This window comes from Coptis chinensis, chromosome 6 (assembly GCF_015680905.1).
Source record: "Coptis chinensis isolate HL-2020 chromosome 6, ASM1568090v1, whole genome shotgun sequence".
Taxonomy (NCBI): Eukaryota; Viridiplantae; Streptophyta; class Magnoliopsida; order Ranunculales; family Ranunculaceae; genus Coptis; species Coptis chinensis.
In genome coordinates this window covers 91,240,817-91,263,437 of record NC_141461.1, presented here as the reverse complement: position 1 = coordinate 91,263,437, position 22,621 = coordinate 91,240,817, and the positions used below count along the sequence as shown (strand labels likewise).

Here is a 22,621-nt window from a genome sequence, read left to right as displayed (position 1 = left end):
CACGCCCCTACTCTTATGCAATTATTCTAGTAAGATCTTTATGATAATTGGTATAGTATTTTGTTGAATTGTTTTATAGAGTCTTAATTGTTGTTTCAGTGGATTGTAGTCGGTCACACTTTTGTACTTTGTTAAAATGGTTATGAATGTTATTCAAGTCTTCAGTCTTCAGTCAAATTTCTTGATCGTTTTATGTAGGGCTGGAAATGATATGGTTTGGGTTTGGGTTCGGATCATATTATATCCATGCCCAAATCTATTTTTTCAATACAAAACCATATCCGGATCCATACCCGAATGGATCCAAAATATCATACTATATGTTTGAACCATTTTTTTTTAATGGTACATATTTGGATCTGACCCGACCAACCCAAATGACAAACCATTAGTTCTCAATCACCCTACGTTTGATAACAAGATAAGTGCAAAAGTCAAACACATGAATTCTTAGCAATAGTCATAATTTTAATTTTTAAATGCTAACTCAAATGTATTGTTTAAATTAACAAAATGAGTATAACCTTAATAGAGATCCACACCGAGTGGATTAAAACTATAAAGTACTAGTGGAGGGCACGTGCTACGCACGTGAATGATGGCAAGTATATTGTAATTTGTTATGGTAAAGATCGCAATTTGATTATTATTATTGAAAGAACTAATTTACAACACATTCGAAAGTATTTTTAATGCCACAAAGCTAGAGCACCATCAATCATACACTCTTTCACTGGTGCAGTTCTTTATTCCATTTCTCATATGACTTCTCCAGCACTCACTACACTTTGAGATAATCTCGAACTTAATAAACAAATAAAATGGTTGGAAATCTAGTTTGAGTATCTATCTAGGTTCTATTACAATGGTATTGTAATATATGAATTATGCGTAATAGTTTCTAGGTTCCCTTCTTTCTTTGCAACATCCTTTTTGAAATCATCGGCCTCTCGCAATGTATGTGAGATGCACCAAGACGATGGTCAAGTTTTTGGGCTGCCCTCTTCCATCTTGCTGTTAGGGTCCATGGAATGGTAGTTTTTCTAAATAGGGAATTGCCGACATAGAGATGAGATTGAAATTGAGATTTGTCGAAGTTGAGACACAGGCATTTGGTCTCTTTGATTGGGTTCGTGAAGAGAATGATGAGATGATCTTGGTGTATGATTACACGGGCAATGGCACTCTAAGGGAGCATATATATATAAGAGCAACAACCCTCAACTCTCATGGAAGCAAAGGTTGGGGATTTGCATTGGAGCCGCATAAAAGAGGACTTTACTACCTTCATACAGGTGCCAAGTACACCATCATTCACTTTCGGATGTAAAGACCACCAATATTCTGGTGGACTACAATTGGGTCGCCAAGGTATCAGATTTTGGACTCTCAAAAACAGGTCAAAATCTCAACCAGACCCATGTTAGTACTGTGGTGAAAGGGAGCTTTGGTTACTTGGATCCTGAGTATTTCCGACGACAGCAGTTGACGGACAAATCTGATACTCTTTCGGTGTTGTCCGCTTTGAGGTCTTATGTGCAAGGCCTGCACTAAACCCTACCCTTCCAAAGGAGCAAGTAAGTCTAGATGATTGGGCTCTGCACTGCCAAAGGAAGGGAATTCTCGAGGACATTATCGATCCCCAGCTAAAGGGAAAGGTGAACCCCGAGTGCTTAAACAAATTTGCCGAAACAGCTGAGAAATGATTATCCGATCAAGGGAAGGATCGCCCATCTATGGGTGACGTGTTGTGGAACCTTGAGTTTGCTCTCCAGTTGCATGAAAATCCAAATGGTGCAAGCCTCACTGCAGATGAAAGGTCTAGTAGAACAACTGGAGCCATTAACAGTGGGACTAATGGAAGCAATGGAGGCAAGAGCTCCATTGGACAGAAGTCCTTCCTATATTCCTTAGAATGATGGGTGATCTGATATCGAGGCTCAATGACTTTCAGTTCTCCCAAATATGACTGTCTCCCATTAGCTTCGCTGCTTAGACTACAGACTACAGACTACACATCACACACCATACATATGAAGTAGCGTTGATAGAGGATGTGCATGCAGTTTCATCTATGCCCAGTATATTCACTTCTTACGTTGCCCAAGACAGTAATGAGGGCAACAGGCAGCACAACTTCGACATATATCCACCATGACATTTTAACCATTATTATATTACATAGATGATAGATCGATCCATTGCCACTATAGAATTCGATATTATGCGATACTATAGCCACTAAAACATACTGCGACCCATTGTGTACCATTACAAAAGGTCAAATAAGTCAAATCACAACAGTCAACAGGCCACACTGAAGGGCTTGTCTCCAGTTGCGTTGAATATGATACAAAATCTTACATACACAAGACGGTCTCCTACACTATGGAAAGGTCTAGTAGAACAACTGGAGCCATTAACAGTGGGACTAATGGAAGCAATGGAGGCAAGAGCTCAATAGATGAACAACAGCACTTTTTATTGAAATAGTTTACATTACTGAACCAATTGACATCACATGACCACCAAGGGTTCTAGATGTCTGTTCAGACATTTATTGAAATAGAAAATATTTAGAGTCATCATCTCCTAAAATATATAATTAATTAAGTATATATTACAAAATCTTTTCTTTTAATCTTCTTCCACTTAGCACGCACCAAGCTTGATTCCTGTAAAACAAAGCATAAATATTAATATCAGTTTCAAAGGGTAATAGATAAATATTTAAGGTTGCTATTTAATGCATTTAATGGATGTTAGAAACATGCAATACCTTAGTCATATTTCTTCCGCATTCTCTTATATTTATGGCGTTTGGTGGTAAAACATTCTGAAGTATTATCCCCTTTTGTAGCAGGAAATTCCTATCATACAGTGTAATAAAATGTGAGTATAACAATATGTATACTAAATTTTTAAAAAGCATATGTGGAATAGAAGTGTGACAGTGAACCTAACCTCACATTCAATTACTTCTATGTTTGAAGTACCACATTCCAATTGTGTACTAAGATCTTCATTTGCTTTCAATGTGTTTGTACCCTATATATACACAATAATGTATTTGTTTAAATATATAGATATCTTGATATGCACATTATAATACAAAATGTTAGAATATATTTTACCGTTTCAAATTGGTCTGGAAACACTCTAGTAGTTGTCAATGACTGCCTCACTTCACCCCGAAAGCTGTATTCATTGACTTTTAGTTCAAACACAAATGAGCAGCCAATTAGCTTGTTCAATATGTCTTTAACAACTTGAGATCCATTTGGCTGTCCAAAACAAAATGAGTTAAAAGGAATAGAGTTATTTTATTATGCAGTACACTATGTGCTAAAAAGGATAATATTTGATTTACCGATTGATTGATATCTTTCAACTCAGATGCAGATTGTTGCACTAACGACTCGGCCTCATTTCCAAAACTGATCATTTTCGAGGTATCCAGTATGATCCTTAATTGTACTTCGTAAATGAAACGATGCTTTTTTAGTAAGAAGATTGCACTAAAAAAGATTGACGATTGAAATATGTTATTATTTATACCTTGGTATTGGAGATGAGACAAATTTATTGCATTTGTTGCACCATTGATCAACCCGGTTTCTTCCGACATTTATTCTTATCGCCGAAGTCGTAATAAGGTTCATATGCATGTATTACTTCACAAATTGTTGCTGCACATGTAAAGCTTCTTCCCTGCATATCGCAATTCTTATAACTCACACACACCAAGTTATTCTAATATTAATGTATACTAACCTTGCATATATTATAAATTATATATGTACGTACAACTTTAGTGGTTTCAGCAGCAATTTCTGAAAGCGTCTTTCTATTCCTTACAGATCTCTCTTCCACATTTGATTGAGTTGATGAAGAACCAATCAACAGCTCAACTTTTCCATCGTCAAAACTGTATAATCGTGAAAACAATCATGAAAGGATTTCATGTATCAACAACAATACACTATCAATGTGAAGACCATGTCTAGGAATTCATCGAAAAAATAAAGAAATAAAAAAGAGCACCTGTTCATGATACTTCTAACTTCTGGGATTTCCAAGTTAAATAACAATTGAGTTGAATTTGTCGATGAGAAGTGGTATTCATCTGTATTAACAATACTTATTAAATTATAAGCAAGAAGGGGTAAATAAATGATAAGCTTGAACATTACCAAAGAATTCCCTGATAATCAGTGAAGTGACAACCAAAACAGGACCACTTGTAGCAGTTTCAATCACATCTTTGTCTATTAAATTGACTGTATTTCCCCAGAGGGTAACCTTAGCTTCGCTTCCGCTGGTTGTTATTGTAGACGTTAGCATATAGGTATATTTAAGAAAATAGACAAAATATGCTAACAAATTATATAAGCAAGAAAGGAGAAATGAATACCGGCCGTTGTCCAAATAAATTTCTCTGAGTGTGCCGCCTGTGGTCTCCATTATTTCTGAAATTTTTGTTAATCTTCCATAGGCATCTGCAACGAAAAGTTGTGTTAAAATAATGATCTAAACCGATAACTTTATAAATAGACAATGATTAAATACCTGAGCAGTTTCTAATATCACCGAAACGAGTCGCTAAATCGCCAAATTCGAGAAAATCAAAGTCATACATTGGGATTTCCGAATGTATTCCATTAATTGTCTTAACAATTGTGTCCCAATTGAAAAAAAGCCTACACTTGTTTCGAACAGGACGATAGTCATTGAGAACTGATGTAACACTAAAGTTTTCAATGTGAAGAACCTGTCCTTCTTGTAGAAGAGGCGATAGTGATTGTGCATGCCGTTTCAGAACAGTAGCATGTACTTGAACTCCCTGTAATATTAATACAAAAAGATCATAAGGTTTAAGTTGTTTTATCATTGTGTATTAAGAAATGATTAAAATAATAGTTTAACTTTTGCTACTTACAGTTTCATCAATTAATATCATATCTATCCTCATGTTGCCTATTTGTTTGTCTAACGGAATGTTTTGATCAGCAACATTCCATTTTCTAGATAGTCGAACCTTGATTTTGCAACTATCCATTCCAACAGATATGTCAGATAAAGGATGATATCGAGTCTCTTCCATATCCATTTGAACCTGAAGAATAAGCAGGAAGCCGACGTCAATAAATTCATCAAACGATCATGGAGGCAGAGAGCATACAAAATTAATGTTGGAATTTTGAAATGAAAATATATATCTAAAGCAATATACCTTTTCCATAAAAAAGTGATGTAGTTTCTGAAGGTTTATGAGGATAGTATAGGTTATTTTGTCGATCTCCTCCGCAGGTGCGAAAGAGAGACAGTAGGATTAGGCGAAGAACAGAGAGATTTGAACTTAAGTAGAAGCCCATATTTATAGTGACAATCACATTTCTAATGAGAACAGTTATAAACGGTTTTTTTTTTGTAGCAACTGATTGGAAGTTGGCAACGTTTGGAAAGTTTGAACACATTTGAACGGACACATTTGAAAGGGTTCCATGTGTTGGTATACATGGACATAGGAGAATGGGCTATTTGAAAGTGATACACTTGTTATTTGACAAATTTCCATTATGCCTATTCAGGAGGTTTTAAGTTTTGTACATATGTCGGTCAGGTTACAATACTTATGCCAAATTCCAAATTCTATTTGAGTAACCAATTTTTTTATTTGGAGAAGTAGAATTGCCAATTTAAAAGGTAGAGTAATATCCGGTGCTAAAAATTAAAGTGAATATAAATATTGTGAACCATGACTTTGAAGTGAAATTATCTAATAAAGCCTTTGAAATAATTGACAACAAAACCATGCCAGAAATGAGAGGGTCTACAATGTTTCAAAGGCGCATTAATACTTTTAATGGTAGCAGTAAGAATACAATTTTCATATGATGGATCATTTTTCAAACATGATTGTCATTTTGCATCTCGAAAATATTCTGAGAGTGTAAAATCTCGAGGAATTTATTCTTCACAGACTGCCAACATCAAAATTGCCACTATGGTAAATTTCCCAGAGTGCAAATGTGAAATTGCCAATTTTAATCTTATTAACGTGTCCGTGTCAGACACATATTGTATGTAATTTATCTCGAATTTTGATATTTTGCCGTGTCCAACAATTCTTATCTGTGTCCAATCCAATACGGAGTGTCAATGGAACCTAGTTTTATTTCTACTCAGAGGGATATTTGCAAGCGTAACACTTGATTGGTTGTGGCTCATAGGCAAATGGTGGTCTCCTGAATAAATAATTTCTGTATAGTGATAGAATTGAAGCGTCTTCCACAATATTTGAGTTAGTATTAAAGCTACTCTTGCTGAGTTAGTATCAATTGGGTGCAGTCCTGTAGCCTTCAGTAAATTTCTTGAAGTACAGCATATGTAGTAACAACTTGTCAGAGTTATAGAGCCTTCTTTAATTAGTACAGAAAACCGTCATTGTTTTTCATTTTTTGTAGTCTTATAACCATCTCTTCTAAGAAAATGATCATTTTGTTTGGGTGGTTTTGGTGTTGCTAATGCGAGTTACTTGCACCGCAACTGAACATGTGTCCGTTTACATTGCCCAGAGAGCCATGTTAGCAACATGTACGCTAATGTTGGACCATCATGCTTTATGATATCTAGAATCAGAAGATCACTCTGTTTTGATCACTGTGGAACAAAAGTTACTAACTGAAGTAAAAAACTCAAGCTAAAGACATGGAGTCGCAAAATCTATCAGTTGTACACTTTTGTTTTTATACTTTTCCAATGAAACGAACGTATCGATTGGATCCCTATAAGAAAGTAACTTGTACATGCTTAGATCTTGAATAGATAAAGGTTGACATGTGTGGCATCAAACAAAAAGGCCACATAGTGTTTGATAAGCATGTACTTCCGATTCTGCTTTCTGGGTATTGAACTTGTAAAGTGCAGCTTTAAGTTCGGGTGACCTACATAGTGTCTGGTGAAGCTCTTCGAAAGGATTCCTGTACAGATTATAATGATAGTACAATAATGTCAGCTATAACCATAATAAAAATGACAATACAAAAGGTACACTATACTCAGAAGGTTATATAAGAATCTGCGAAAATGCCCCTTTTACTATAAGTGTAACGTACCTAACCGAGTAATTTGGGTTTGGGTTGAGGAACTTGCAATGCAGAGGAGATTACATCAGCTGCCTAACTGATCAAAGATGTAAGTGAAAAAGACGATTAGCCAAAGAAAATAATAACATTAACAGTAATAATAATCAAGAATAATAGTGAGAGAGACATTACATTCATCGATTATTGGGAATGAGATGATTCTTCATCACCATTTGAAAACAATATGTCCCAATACACGACATTTCTTGTATATGTTCCACTATGTCTAGGTAAGTTTCCATTTTTCACCAAAACTTTTGTGTTATTCCTTGAAACGCCCCTCGATAATGCAACATATAGTTGTCCATGTGTAAAAACATGATCATCAAGATATACACAACCTGGAATAGTTTGTCCTTGCGATTTGTTAATAGTCAAAGCAAAGCTAAGTTTAACTGGAAACTGTTTTCTTGTGAAAGTGAAGGGCATCTGTTCATTTTCCTTTGGTTTGAGAGGTATACGTGGTATAAACTCTCGTTTACCTCTAAATTGTCCAGATGCAATTTCAGCATATATAGAATTGTCATAAAACCGAAGACAAATTAATCTAGTACCATTACAAAATCCTATACTTGGATTAATGTTCCTAAGAAGCATGATGGGACAACCTTTTTTAATACTAATTCATGGGGTGGCAATCCCCGTGAGCAATAGAATTTAAGAATTCTTGTTGATATAAGCTACTTAACATCATCGAACGCTATCAAATGAATAATATATTGTTTCTTCCCCGGAAAAAGTCTAATAACTTTGTTGTTAAGTTTATCTACAACATCATTTCTTGGTGCTAATAAATAACAACGTAGTCACTATTACATCCATTAAGACTTAGAGAGGGATAAACAAAATTTATTAACGATCTATCGATTGTTCACGGTCCATTGTATTATCATATCATCCGCAATCTAATCATGTCATCAATCACATAAGGTTCTTCACCATTACCAATACGCTAAACAGAAATTCAGCAAACATTGGATCGTTTCTAGCACGATATTTTGGTTTAAATGAATAATTTCAACTTTTGACCAAAACAAAGACTTGATTATGATGCATCAATAGTTTGAGCTATAGTAGAACGAGGAACACTTGGAAGTGTTTGACGGAAATCACCTCCAAGAACTAAGACTTTCCCACCAAAAAAAAGATCGGAGTCTGTAAAGTCTTTTAAGGATGTATCTACAGCCTCAAAGGCATGTCGATGAGCCATAGTTGCCTCATCCCAAATAAGTATGTCCAAGAAGACACAAAAAGCTTGGCAACATCGGTTGTTTGCTAAATCTACAACTGGATGAACCATCTATGTTAATGGAATGCCAAATCTAGAATGTGCTGGATTCCCCCGTGTAACGATATTGCTGCAATTCCGGATGTTGCAGTTGCAATTGCAATATGACCTTCATTCCTTAAGTAAGCAAGAATTGCTCGATATAAGAAAGTTTTGCCTGTGCCTCCTGGTCCATCAATGAAAAAAATAGAATTTCTTTTTTCTTTAACAGATGGAATGATCCTATCAAAAGCCAATCTTTGTTCAACATTTAGGTTTTGAATGGCCATGATATCTTCTTCTGGGATTTCCAAAGATCTCTCTTCATTTATTAATTGTGATAAACCACTATCATGATTATTGTTCATAGTAATTTTGGGGAGATCGTAATCGGAAATACCTTTTCCGAACTTGGCCTAAAATATTATCAAGATCTTTAAGCAAGCGATTAACCGAATTATCAACATTAGCATTTCCATGCTTGATGAGGCATAGTCCTCTATCATAAAAGGATGAAACTCATCCCATAAGTTTAAGGACACCATTTGGTCGGGCAATAGACTAATATTGTAGCAAACAATTGTCTCAAAGCGGAAGGCATATGTGTAGTTTTTGCCTCTCTCGGACAACTCTTAATGCTATCGTCGGTTTCAAGCAAGCCTCTTTTTTTGGCGATTCTTTAAAAGTAGAACACGGTGTGCCATTCACTATTAACAAATCATCAAAAGATGTCGGACCTCGGACATGGAGCAATAATAGGCGTAAATAATAGCGTTCTCCTCAATTAGGGAGACATCAGATTCATTCTTCCTATCGTGACGTCGATTGAGACTGCGTCGATCCACTCTTTTCTTTTGAGATCCCAATAAAAATATTTCGAAATTCAAAGTAAAGAAATTTCGTGCTTCTTCAAAAATACTATTAGTTTTAAAAACTCGTAAGCATTGTCTTGGATCTATGCTCGTTATCTACTATATCTTTAACTTTCTCATGCCTATAGTAAGTAACTTGTTGTCTATTAGGCAAATGTAACTGCAAAGCTACAATGTAAGGAAATATTCCATTCAAAGGGAACTTATAAAGTCTCCAAAAGATTCATGTGGGCAGATCCATCTCAAGCATTAACAAATTAGATATTCGACCTCCACATGACTTAGTACTAACCCCAAAGCGACACCTATCCGGACCTTTATAGACATACTTATATAAATATTTAACAGAAGTTATACTGGAACAAATCTCGACATTTATATGACAATCATATTTTAAAAGCAAATAAGGATTGTATGGAATTACCCAACGATTATCTAGCGTATGTTTTCCTTTTAGGGACATGCCTCCCATTATCACGTCTCATATATGCGGCATATGAATTGTACCCTAGTGAAGTAACTAAGCAAATGCTTTTGGAAATCCACTTTTACAACGTCTATCTTTCATACAAACAAAGATTCATATTTTTAATTCCACATGCATTATGCATCATATGCTTTACAACCGCATTATACAAATGGGACTTTCTACCTCAGATCGGGGAATTTTATTGAGATACTATTTCATCTATATCTTGAGGATTTTTTTTATTTTGTCATTTTCATCAAGGATGAGCAATATATGAGCATGGGGCAGTGATCCTCTTTTTTTGAAATTCTATAACATGAACTTGTGCAATAACCACCCCTAATATATGCTTGCGAAATAGGTCATCTTTTAATTCTTCTAAATTGAATGAAATAGTCTAGTGATTTGCATCGAGGTCTATCTTGTGTCGTGTGACCAAAATCTATCTCTAATAATTGAGGACCAAGATTGATTGCATGTAAAAGAATAAATAAATCAGGTTTTCCGTACCTCCTTACTAATCCCATAGCATCTTGATAACGGTGATGCATATCGTGGACTACCCGTATAAGAGGATGGAAGTATCGTTCTTCTACCAATATTGCCTAGTTATCACAATTAAATATATTAGGTAACTATAACATAACAAAACAAATTAATATGAAAAGCGCACAAAAGTGTCATACCGCATTGGTTTCTCGAATTTAGAGCATCTTGTAAACCTTGATACAATTCAACTCTAATGTTTTCGATTATCACGATAATATCCGAGTGCCATTGTTTCTATTTTTTTACACGGATGTCAACAACAAATTGTTGAAGAAGGCGACAACCAAGAAGAAACAAAGATACCTCGCAAGGACGAATCACGGAATATATAATGAAAGAATTATTTATAATTATAAAAATGAATTTGATTTTAAAAAGGGAAGACAAGAAAATATCACAAAAAAGCAAAGAAGAAATTTATATATTTACTTGAAGAATATAAGAATAGTAAAGTAGCGACAACTAATTCTTCTCATTACTACGATGTACACTCAGGTCCCACCCATATTCACCGAATGGCAATAAAAGAGGATATTGCAATGGATCGTAATATCCGATTGTCGGAATTGGACGAATATGGCCTGTTTGTGTTTGAACTATTATATCTCTTGGTTCCAATAGTTCTGGATCATTATCACCAATCAAGACAGCGGCAACTTGTGATTCTATTGGCAATGTGTGTTCCCTACGATCAATTTTCAACTCTTTAATGATTAGTCTGCATTGTTGTAAGTCGTCCCCTCGTCAATTTGTCTAAACACACCTACAAATGGATTATTGCAATTATCCAAGATAGATTTTATCTTAGAAATAATGTGTATATTTAAATTTTCATTTTCAAAGATGACGATTTTCAATCTCATGATCGATTGTCAAAGATATACAGTTGCAAAAATCTAGGTTTGCTACCAGGTGTTGGTAAGAGGCTCCCTATTTTATGATAAATAGAACCTCGTGCACGATATGAAAAAACACCATCCCTACCACTTGCAATTTTTTTATCCAGGTCAACACCCATCGAAGTAAATGAAAAAATATGATTGTAAGAACGTATGTTTTCTCTAAAATGTTGTCCACATTCACCTTGATCAAGAAACAACTCTTTTAGTTCATCTGGTGCTGTTGGCCTTGGAAGATTTATTCTACCTTTAGAACAACAAATTTATGGGGTTTCATGAATAAATCGTTTTGCTCCACAATATTGACAAATAGTGATTGGGTATCATGTAAGGGGTGAAGTTATGATCCGTAATGAATCCTCACAAGCATCTATAAAACCCTTTGCTAATCCTAGAAGTTTGTGTTGATGCTATACGCGTAGACAATGTATTTGAGCTTTGAATGTGGTGAACTAAATAACAAAACGTAGATTGACTGTGTTAGCAAACTATAATGACCAACATGCATTAAATTATAATGTAGATAATTAATAGAGAAAATTTTGATGATAAATTTGTACCTCTAGTTGTAAGATTATGTAATATGTCTGTATCTTGAGAACTCCTATTCCTTGCTTGCCGGCGAATATGTAAAAGACGCATCCTGATAGGATTTGTAGAATTGTTGTTCAATCCTGCATGAGAGGGGTTTTTTTTTTAAATGTATATATCTATTATAACGAAAGTTATGGTTGTATTTGCGCATGAGGTTTAAAAATGATGGGAAACATTAGAAAATTTCAATATTTATTTGAGACATGACTACATATAATATGGACTTCTTATTAGTGTCTTTATACTGTTTCACTAATTCAATTTTAACCCTAAAAAATATTTTCATTATGCTTAAATAAAATTCAACATCAGAAGCATAATGAATCCTTAAAAATAAAATGCATGTTAGAAAAAAAGTAAAACTAAATAATTTTTTTTTAATAAGAAAGGCCATTACAGAGTAGTAGAGTTGTACCTGCCGTTTGGTTTACATTTGGTGATAGCGATTTCTATCCCTAATCATACGGGTATTTTTATAGCATGTTCATTCTCGGGATCCATTGCTGGTGTCTCTGAAGCCGTTCAACACTTTTCATTATCCGTTATCCATATTACTTAGAAAAAGTACCATAAAACCGGGAAAAAATAATAATAAAAAAGAATAAGATTTAAGAAGCTAATGAGAAGAAAATAAGAAAATTCGGAGATCGATGTTACCCAAACATTGATAAACAGCAGAATCGAAAACCCGTGAGAAGACTATCTAAATTCTAGAAGTTTATAGCCTAAGCTTAAGCATAAATAAATCAGAAAATTGAAATTAGGAATAGTAAAAATGTTTAAATTCACTGAACTCACCTCTTCCATTGCAATTGAATAGAGGTGATTTAGTTGAACATGATTTACTACTACTTAACCCAATGCAGCACGTTAAAGGTAAATCACATGAAACAACTAAAAAAATTGGGGCCTTCATTAAAGATTAAGAAAAGCATATAAATATAATAATATAAACAGGAACAACTTTGTTTGTTACAACCACTAATGGCGACTTGGTGAATGACATCAAACAACGAGCGTACCATCACGCGGTGTATAAACATGCTTTTCAATCTGCTAATCTTCGTAATTGATCACTGTTCAACATCATTGGCCGATAGATAGGAAAACAAAATAACGCTAAACTAATAGAAAAATAGCATGTAGAAGATCAGGCAATAATTGGGCATGGGTATTTCTTTTTGCCATAAGCGAACATTAAAAGTAAAAACGTTTGATTACAAAAAAGCAAGCCGTTTTTGTTCAACAGCACTATCTCAAGAGCATGTGTTCAAAGTAAAACACCATACCATTGCGCTCGAAACGGGAAGTTGTGAATCACAATTGATGAAATAGAAGTGCTCTGAAATCAGAACGATCCTTAATATTGAAATGTAAAATTCAAAATTGACTCTCTCCTCTTTGATTTTCAGAACTCCAAGCGCGACAGGAAAGGGATTGGATTATTTTGAAGAACAGAAACAGATCGATTTTTCAGACGGTCGAATATGGGAAAAAGGAGATGGGATGGTCAGAAGAAACACTCTTAGAATTGAGAGAGAGAGAGAGAGAGAGCGCTTTCTGTGTGATAAGAAGAGTCGGGATTTTTAGAGCATAACTGTTTTTTTTGCAAATGACCGGAATGCCCCAATGTTTAAAGGGCATTAAGAGTTTGAGTGGTGAAAGTTTTCGGAACCCTTTTTTAAAGAAAGTTTGGGCTAAATAATTTTTTTGTCCAACTAATTGAAAGCCGGGACTTTCTAATTATATAGTAGAATAGATATTTATTTGTAAAATATACCGAACAAAACTTCACAGTTTGGATTCAGATATAAGAGGATTCGAACCGATTAGAATAAAACCATATTCAAATCCGAAGTTAAAATGGATAATACATATCAGACCTATTTTCTTATTCGGACTTATTATTAAGGTCAAAACCCACACTATTTCCAGCCCTATGCTCACTAGATTGTACTCAAATTCGACTTTTAGACACAAAATAAGTTATAAGTACCAGAACATGTGACCCAATTCAAGGTTATACATCAAAACAATCGAAATCTATGAACTACTCAACCAACTGAACTTAAACACACATAAATAAAATTCAAATAGATTTTGCGGCTTTGAGCTCGACTCGTATAATGCACCACTACCACACTTTACCAACTTGTTATACGATATATACCAAATATTTCGGAATTTACTCATACCGAAATGTTTCATCTACGGTCGCGCCAAAATATCTCTTATCTTTCTACACCCCTTAAACCCTACTACTTCTAAAACCCTAAAAACACACTTCACACTCTCTCTCCCAAAACAAAACCCTATCTTTTTTTTCTCTCTCACATTTCATGCCCATTCTTCACTAAAAACATTTCCAAACACAACAACTAGGTTTAGGGTTTATTCAGTCATTTCATATTATTATTATTATAAATTATTATTATGTCTGGACAGATTCTGCCTCTTCGAATACTAACTAATTCCGTCTCCTCATTTTCCACTATGAAAATGTGCGCAAAAATTCCTCAATCTTCTTCACGTGGCATTTCAATTTTCACTAAAGTTTTCCCATTTAAGTTAAAATACCAGTTTTTAAATACTACTGGGTCGTCGTTGTTAAATGAAGGATATGGTGTTAGTGTTAGGAAATTTTCTTCATTTCAGTCTAGACTTAGTGGTGGTAGTAGTAGGGGAAATGGGATGAGGAGTTTTGATTCTTCATCGCGTGGTGGTCGCGGTGGTGGGGGGAGGGGGAGGGGTAGAGGTGGTGGTGGTGGTAGAGGTAGGGGTATGGATAGAGGGGAATTTAGAGGTGGGGGTGGTCGTGGTATGGATAGAGGCGATAGGGGAATGGATAGAGGGGAATTTAGAGGTGGGGGTGGTCGCAATATGGATAGAAGTGATAGGGGAATGGATAGAGGGGAATTTCAAAGAGTTGGTCAAGCGACGAAGAGTCTTGTTGAGGATGAAGATGAGATTAGTGATTGGGTTAGTGGTTTGAAACCGGATTCTTTTACAGTTGGATTGAATAGTGAAAGTGATGATGATTCGGGTAGGGGTAGTAGTAGGTTTAGGGATGATAGGGGTAGTGGTAGTAGAGGTAGGGATTCGGGTTATTCTATGAGAGATGGAAGGGGTGAAAGAGGAGGAAGGGGTGGGAGAGGTGAAAGGGGTGGGTTTTCAGCTTCGAAGAGGCAAAGAGATAGTGATTCTGATGATTTTGATTTTTCTGGTAGGAGGAATACTAGGGGGGGTAGTAATGGTACAGCTGGTTCTTTGTCTAGGAACTCGAGGGGTGGTATGTCTAGTTCTTTCCCAAAAAGACGGAGTTTTGATGAGGATGTAGAATCGTCACCAAGGAGGAGGGAGAGTGGTTTTCGAGGTGGGGAAGTTTCATCTCCAATGAAGAGAGGTGGAAGGGATTCTGATTTTAGTTATGGTCGGAGTAGAGGTGGTGGAACTTTACAAAAAGAAAAGGTACAACCTCTTCTGGCCTCCTGATGAGGATGAGGACGATGATGATGATGGTGGTGAAGTGGATCCAACTGGTTTTGGAGACTTGTTAAGTGACTTCGATAGTGAGGACGGTAGTGAGGATGAAGATGAAGAAATGCCTCCTGCAAGAAAGGGACAAGGACTTCGAGGTGCAGTTTCTTCCCCATCAAAGAAAGATGGAAGAGATTCTGATTTGCAGAAAGGAAGGAAACAAGCTATTCTAAGCTCAGATGATGATATTGAGACTTCAATTCCTAGTTTTACAACCTTTTTGAATTCCGAATCTGGTGAAGATGATGATGATGATGATGATGATGATGTTGAGCTTCCTAAATTTAAGGAAGTTAGTCCGCTGCGTGTTTCAGCCATGAAAGATAGCACACACATTACGCCTAAGATTTCAAGTGGAAAAACAGAGTCTTACCTAAGTGAAACCAGGTAACAGTCGTAATTGTCAAGTCCCACTTTGTTCTATTAGACTGAGTTATCCTTTTATGAATATTCCGGAATTTCCTTTCTATATCCATATCTGTTTTCAATATTTTGTGTATTTACATAGTCAACGTAAAAGGGGTAGAGTGATTTGTATTTCAAATGCCTTGGTTTTAGCAACCAATATTAATAAAATAATAAATAGGCTAGTTTTAATTTTTATTTACATTTTTGTCTTTTTATGTTGTTTTATGGCTTCTAGTTATGTTATAAAACCATATGTATAAGAATCAGGAACGATATTTGATGTTGTATAATTGTATAAGTAGTTATCTGCAAATGTAATGCTACTCTAATCTATTTGTGCATGATGACATATTACATGCATGATGCATTATATAAGTCCATGTGCAATTTTCTACTCAAGTCTCAAGTACAAGTAGTATATGGCCCATATTCTACCATGATGCATTCAAAGTTTCAAACCTCTCGGTTTTGAGATTGTAGGACATAATCGCTTAAATACCTCCATGACATACCAACACGATGCCATTTTGTACATAAAATTTCAATTGACCCTGTTATGGAGTGTCCATGTGATATAGCTTAGGACATTTAAGAAACATTTTTTTTTTTTTTTTTAATTTTTCTATTTTTTTACTTTATTATTATTATTATTTTTAAAAGCTTCTGCATGCTGTTTCTTTGATTTAAATCAATGTTTGTAATGTAACGGTTACATAATCAAGAAGATCCTTTCTTCTAAATATGTGGTGTGTTTCTAACAAATGGAAGAGTAGTTGACTCGGTGTCACTTCTCTGGTTGTGTGTTTGTTCGTGGAGTTAAAAACATGGCTTTCAAAAGCCGATTGCAAAACAGTGTTTGAATGGACATCATAGTTTTGATTGATATTTATAATGGTTAATTATTTCTATAATTATTGTGGTCTCACTTTCCTTCTTATTTAATGAAGTTCAGTACCAAATCCCTTAATTTTCTGGACAGGTTTGATCAATGTACAATTTCTCCTTTGTCGTTAAAAGGAATAAAGGATGCAGGGTATGAGAATATGACTGTGGTACAGGCGGCTACTCTTCCAGTCATTCTCAAAGGTTAGATATAATAAAAAAGTCTAAAGTTAGCGACTATTAATATAAGGATTATTGAAGCTAAATTAAAACTCTGCTGTAGAATGATTTTGGAAATTTTGTCTCGTTGGACCAAGAAGTAAATAAAAAAGGTTAGCTTGTGAAGTTGTATGCATAGGAAAGTTTTCTGTTCAAGCCTTCTTTTTGCCAACAAAAAGGTAGGCTAGTAATGAGAATATGATAAAATATTTGTGAGCACACTATTTAGGAAAAGAAAATTGAGGGATAATATGTGCAAGAAAAAGGGGAATGTATTGCACGAGGTTTTGTTTTGACCTACTGTCTGTTTGTTGTAAAGAATTTCTGATTTTAAGTAAAAGGGGCCTTTTAAACTGATAATGCAGGAAGATACTTGAAGTATATACATAGAAGTGTTTCAGCATATCGGCTTTAGTGAGGACTAAGAGACAGAAGAATAAGAGCCCTATGCTGCTGAAAAGTAGGACATGGGAGTAATTCAGCATATCGGCTTTAATTAGGACTAAGAGAGAAGATTAAGAGCCCTAGGCTGCTGATAAAAAGGAAAACCAGGAGTGTTTTGGTGTTTACCCAAAGATGGGACTAAGTGACTAGAACTGTTACTCCTGTTTTGCCTATAAGAAAAGGCACTAGACTGTTCACTGCAAATAAATAGGTAACGGGTGTAGATGTCTCTTATGTCCTATGTCATTGTGTTTTTTTTCCCCTTTTAAAGTCCCTTTGAATAACATCTAAGAGAAAGAAAAGGGGTTTTCCTTAAATCCTTAAGGCGCTTTTGCGGGCCTAGCCACAAGAAGCATCTCGATGTGTAAATCTACTAATGTTAATGGGCTGCATCATATTATATAAATATTTTACTGTCATGGACTTAAGGGAATACTAAAAGCAAGCAAAGCAAGATGAATCGTAACTGATATTTTCTTCTGAAACATTTTGGAGTCCCAATATGACATTTTCCCTTGTCTTTGGTGATTGGAAGAACATTTATTGATTAAAGATAATGGAATTAGCTGCTGTCTTTTTTACCAACAATATCCATATTTTTTAGGCACATATGTAACACTTTATTACGATTGGTTATTTTCTGAAACATCTTATGTAACAATGACGACGATATGTTATTATGATCCATTGTGTTTTCCAGGCAAGGATGTTCTAGCGAAGGCAAGGACAGGAACTGGGAAAACCGTAGCATTTCTGGTAAGTAAAGGACTAAAGGCTCATTTGTTTGGCCTTTAGGTCATCATCAATATGTATGAACTTTTCTCCACGCTCATTACTCAAGTTCTTATTTTTATTTTTTTTTTGATTGGCAAGCCTGTTTTTAAATGAGATAAGTAACTCAAGTTCTTATTTACAGCTCCCAGCAATTGAAGTGATTGTAAAATCACCTCCTGTCGATCGTGATCAAAAGAGACCACCAATTAATGTGCTTGTTGTTTGCCCTACACGAGAACTTGCAAGTCAAGCTGCTGCAGAGGCTACCAAGCTTTTGAAGTATCACCCTTCTATTGGTGTACAGATTGTTATAGGAGGTGTAAGATTAGCTCTAGAACAGAAACGCCTGCAAGCGAATCCTTGCCAGGCAAGTTTTCAATCTCTTCATAGGAATTAGAAATTTGACATAATCAAAACATTCAGCTGCCTAGAGAAGAAGATCTTCTAGATTGATTAATTAATTATTGGTTAAAGGTCAGAAAGTTATAGACTTTATGCTGTGGGAGTGAAGCAATCAATGAGATTTGAGCATCCATTTAACTCAGTTGTTTCAAGTAGGAAATTCCCCCAGGTCCAGTCAACAAAATAATAAACATAAACATAAGGCTATCTGTATACGATCTATTTCTGTGTGGTATATATCCATCCATCAGTCACGAATATGCGGATACCGTCGTGATCGAATTTGAAGGCTTTTTATGCTTTGTCCACAGATTCTTGTCGCAACACCTGGAAGGCTTAAAGACCATATTGAGAATACTGCAGGATTTGCAACTCGGTTGATGGGTGTAAAAGTACTTGTTCTTGATGAAGCCGATCATTTATTAGACATGGGATTCAGAAAGGACATCGAGAAGATCATTGCTGCTGTTCCAAAACAGAGACAGACACTTCTCTTTTCTGCCACCGTACCAGAAGATGTTTGTTTCTTTTCTCTCTTACTATGCAACATCTTAGTGGTTTTCAGCTTACTAAAACTTATAAGAGGTCTAAAATGCAGGTTCGTCAAATTTGTCACATTGCTTTAAGAAGAGATCATGATTTTATCAACACAGTTGAGGAGGGTAGTGAGGAAACACATGCACAGGTAGGCAATTGCAAACATGTTATGTTTTCATTTTTTCACTAAGGTTTCAAAGTTTTCTGGGCTGATGTTTTAACTCAGTATGGGGTTGTTTCAGGTCAGACAGATGCATCTAGTTGCTCCTCTAGATAAGCAGTTCTCACTTCTTTATGCTCTTTTGAAAGATCATATGGCTGATGATGTTGACTATAAGGTATTAATCGTCGCTTCAAAGTATGTAAATGTTTATTTTCTCGGTGCAAAATTGTTTTGGTCTCATTTTTTTCTACAACTTATGAGTGCTGAAGGAAAAAATTTAGATAGGGAAAGATAGTGGGTTTTCTTTTCTTTTTCAAAAATCAAGTTTTTACTTTTTACTTTTATTTGATGGTAAATATCATAGGAATTTATTTGATACTGCTTCAAGGCACCTTTTATCTCTATCTTATGTATGTGGATAAAATGCAGGTTCTTGTATTTTGCACAACGGCAATGGTAACGAGACTTGTAGCTGATCTTCTGGGTGAGCTAAAGATGAATGTACGGGAAATTCATTCTAGAAAACCACAAAGTTACAGAACCAGGGTTTCTGATGAGTTCCGTAAATCGAAAGGTCTTATTCTAGTGACCTCCGATGTATCCGCACGTGGTGTTGACTATCCAGATGTTACCCTCGTAATACAGGTCAGTTAACAGGTTGCTTTATTCCACCCCATTCCACTCTATGTTAAGATGTGTTTGAGTTCATTGTGTATGCGTGTGTCAATTAGACCATATGGAAGGCATGTTTGAGTGGGTTGATTATCATTACTAAAAAGCAGGCATCCACTGGTTTAATTGTAGCTAAGCATGATGGTGAATCTTTCTTTTCCATTCCACCACCACCACAAATCATGTAAATGCAATGGGGTCCCCATTTAGCATCACTTGAAAGCATCTTTCTGCTGTTCCCAAAGCATGTTGAAACAACATTTGTAGTTGGTAATTTTAAAAAGCGGGCTAGGAAAAAGCTCAAAGGAGTTTGAACACCCAAAATAGGAAGCATCTAACAGACTAACACATGCTTTGTGCTTTCACCTTTTCTTATGTATGAAAAGCGCCTTTTCATAATGTATTAACACACAGAATTAGGGCAGGGAATCGGGTTGGGTTAACCCAAATCCTACCTGAACCGAATCCAGTTCGGGTCGGGTTCAGGTAAAAAAAATCCGTTTTTGAATTCGGATATGGATACGGATATATCTGATTGGGTTTAGATATGGAGAAATAATAAAATATCATATTATTTTCAATTAAATACAAAATTTTAGTGTTATCTGATCGGGTTTCTATTCGGATTCGGATAGAAATATTTTAAAAAATTCGGATACGGATTTGGATACAGCCATATCCGACCCAAACCCGCACCGTTCCCTGCCCGACACAGAATTGCTTTGATCACTGAAGCGGGACAAACGAGAACAACCACAAAGTTATTGCTTTAAGCTAAAGAAATTCGTATTGCAAATTTTCGGGATACTTTTGTCTTCTCAAGTTATTTAACTTCTACTGATCACGTTTGAACAAATATTTATCAGAACACTCATCACTAATTCTTATAGGGTAATTGAACATTAGTAGGACACATTCTTATAGTATGACACATTAAACCCTAAACCCTAATCCTCTCTCCACATGTACATCATGTGTCATCATATCTTTCAAATGTACATGTTGCTTTGCCATTACTATTAGTCATATTTTTTGACCATGCGATTTAGTATATTTTTAACCGTCTATGACAAGGCTTACTATGATCACCTATTGTTAATCTTCGCACCAAATTATTCCCAAGTCGTTTTTCCCCTCCAACTACTGTGCCGTTCCTGACATGCCATACTATTGCTGTGATTAATAGAATCCCCTTGGTGATATCACCTCTGTTTAAGGATATCCCTGAATGTTTGACTTCACTGTAGTTTCCTGGAGTTCTTAAAAATGACTTTAGTGCATTCATTTGAGATTGTTGAACTTTCCTTGTGCTTTATCTCAACATGGTCTATACCCCGATTGTTATCTTTGTTATTATGTGAACCATATAGCAAATCAAATTTGACTGTTGCAGGTAGGATTGCCAGCTGATAGAGAACAGTATATACACCGACTAGGTAGAACGGGCCGGAAAGGAAAGGAAGGGCAGGGCATATTATTGCTTGCACCCTGGGAGGAGTCCTTTTTGTCAAGTGTTAAGGATTTGCCTATAACAAAGGCTCCTGTACCTACCATTGATCCAGATACAAGGAAGAAGGTGAGTATCCTGATTCAGTTTACTGATTTGGTTTGTTTCATTTTACCTTCCACAAATATATTTTAGCAAGCTGTAATTTAGGACAGTGAAAACTAATAGTTTTCTTTTTGACATTTCCTCCACGTTAGCAATTACTTTCTTGAAAATGATTTTTTTTTCACTGGACTTTACTGAGCAGGTGGAGAGAGCATTATCCAATGTAGAGATGAAAAACAAAGAGGCGGCATATCAGGCATGGCTAGGCTACTACAATTCTACTAAGATTGTTGGCAGGGACAAGTGCCGTCTTGTGGAGCTGGCAAATGAGTTCAGCAGGAGCATGGGACTTGACACCCCTCCTGCCATTGCCAAGCTTATCCTAGGCAAGATGGGCCTTAGGAATGTTCCTGGCCTTAGAACTAAGTAGATGTTGAGCCATCCTGACCTTTTGAACTTCTCCATTGCTGCCTTGTAGTCAGAAGAATTTTTTTGTGCTCAACACCAAGCCAGTATTGAATTCCTTGCTTATCCAAACATCAGGAGTTCTTCCAAACATGAGAAAATGTAATAGAGGAAATTATTAATTACTATTGGACCAAGTAGTATTCCCGAGTTCTACTGTTAGTGTCTTGCGAGAGTTTAAATGTCATCTACTTGTACTCTTGTAGTTTCAAATGATTTAAGGGATTTGCGACTTTTAAGCCTTTCACATAGATATAGGTCATGGATGTCGTTTCTGTAGCAAGAAAGTTTTGCTTGTATGCATGGGAAGTTTTTTCGTTAAAGTCTTCTTTTATCAACATAAAAAATAAAGTCCGTTGAAAACAATTTGATGCCTCATCTCGGTATGAAATATGACGAAAGATACATTATTTAGAAACAGACAATTTGAGTTGGATAAATATGCACAGTTGAATAAACTTGCTTCCCATGATGGAGATTATGCCAAACATCTTCTGCAGAGTGTTCAAGAAAGAGGAACTAGGTACTGGCATAATGCCAAATATACTATGACAGGATAGGCTACAAGGTAAAATGATTGTATTGGAATGATATCTAGTTTGGAATTTTGTTTTCCTTATCTTTTGCTTATGACTATGCAAGAGGTTTTAGATTCTGTTACAAGAAGAAAGAGATATTTGTGTGAGGTTCTTCTCGCCTCTCTCTCTCTCTTAAAGAGTTGCTTATGATTCTGGTTTTAAATTAAAGAATTCGAACAAATAATGAAAA

The 22,621-nt window shown here is 35.6% G+C and overlaps 2 protein-coding genes, 1 long non-coding RNA gene and 1 pseudogene across 4 annotated transcripts; 2 read left to right on the top strand and 2 right to left on the bottom strand.

Annotated features, from left to right (window-relative positions):
• Positions 1–598: 598 nt before the first annotated feature.
• LOC147495367 (receptor-like protein kinase ANXUR2 pseudogene) lies at positions 599–2,529 on the top strand (annotated as a pseudogene). Its single transcript, XR_015199554.1, has 3 exons — positions 599–605; positions 1,087–1,819; positions 2,397–2,529. The product of XR_015199554.1 is annotated as a receptor-like protein kinase ANXUR2 pseudogene (transcript).
• On the bottom strand, positions 2,460–5,365 carry LOC147495366 (replication protein A 70 kDa DNA-binding subunit D-like). Its single transcript, XM_086563999.1, has 13 exons — positions 5,234–5,365; positions 4,940–5,116; positions 4,570–4,843; positions 4,415–4,499; positions 4,194–4,318; positions 4,045–4,126; positions 3,808–3,928; positions 3,559–3,711; positions 3,371–3,496; positions 3,135–3,284; positions 2,965–3,048; positions 2,780–2,870; positions 2,460–2,675 (listed from the first exon to the last, which is right to left on the bottom strand). The coding sequence occupies exons 1-8, from the start codon at positions 5,240–5,242 to the stop codon at positions 3,607–3,609; spliced, it is 978 nt and encodes a 325-aa protein (XP_086420125.1). The 5' UTR covers positions 5,243–5,365; the 3' UTR covers positions 2,460–2,675; positions 2,780–2,870; positions 2,965–3,048; positions 3,135–3,284; positions 3,371–3,496; positions 3,559–3,606.
• A 1,339-nt stretch (positions 5,366–6,704) lies between these two features.
• Positions 6,705–10,363, bottom strand: LOC147495365 (uncharacterized). Its single transcript, XR_015197464.1, has 3 exons — positions 10,267–10,363; positions 7,119–7,185; positions 6,705–6,983 (listed from the first exon to the last, which is right to left on the bottom strand). It is a non-coding gene; the product is annotated as an uncharacterized LOC147495365 (long non-coding RNA).
• Positions 10,364–14,082: 3,719 nt separating this feature from the next.
• Positions 14,083–22,087, top strand: LOC147495364 (DEAD-box ATP-dependent RNA helicase 31-like). The gene is made up of 11 exons (XM_086563998.1): positions 14,083–15,266; positions 15,484–15,722; positions 16,723–16,829; positions 17,989–18,044; positions 18,205–18,429; positions 18,776–18,982; positions 19,063–19,149; positions 19,244–19,339; positions 19,594–19,809; positions 21,230–21,412; positions 21,591–22,087. Exons 1-11 carry the CDS (start codon positions 14,232–14,234, stop codon positions 21,816–21,818), a joined length of 2,679 nt encoding a protein of 892 aa, XP_086420124.1. The 5' UTR covers positions 14,083–14,231; the 3' UTR covers positions 21,819–22,087.
• The last annotated feature ends 534 nt before the right edge of the window (positions 22,088–22,621 follow it).

What these genes read in the sequence shown, in the direction of transcription:
- LOC147495366 (XM_086563999.1), bottom strand. An exon ending in TGATATTAATTGATGAAACT is followed by an intron (nt 4,844 to 4,939) that starts GTAAGTAGCAAA and finishes TTAATATTACAG; the next exon opens with GGAGTTCAAGTACATGCTAC. An exon ending in TGATATTAGAAACTGCTCAG is followed by an intron (nt 4,500 to 4,569) that starts GTATTTAATCAT and finishes TTTTCGTTGCAG; the next exon opens with ATGCCTATGGAAGATTAACA.
- LOC147495364 (XM_086563998.1), top strand. Translation starts at nt 14,232, where the DNA reads ATGTCTGGACAGATTCTGCCTCTTCGAATACTAACTAATTCCGTCTCC. An exon ending in GGAAAACCGTAGCATTTCTG is followed by an intron (nt 18,045 to 18,204) that starts GTAAGTAAAGGA and finishes TCTTATTTACAG; the next exon opens with CTCCCAGCAATTGAAGTGAT. An exon ending in CTGATGATGTTGACTATAAG is followed by an intron (nt 19,340 to 19,593) that starts GTATTAATCGTC and finishes GATAAAATGCAG; the next exon opens with GTTCTTGTATTTTGCACAAC.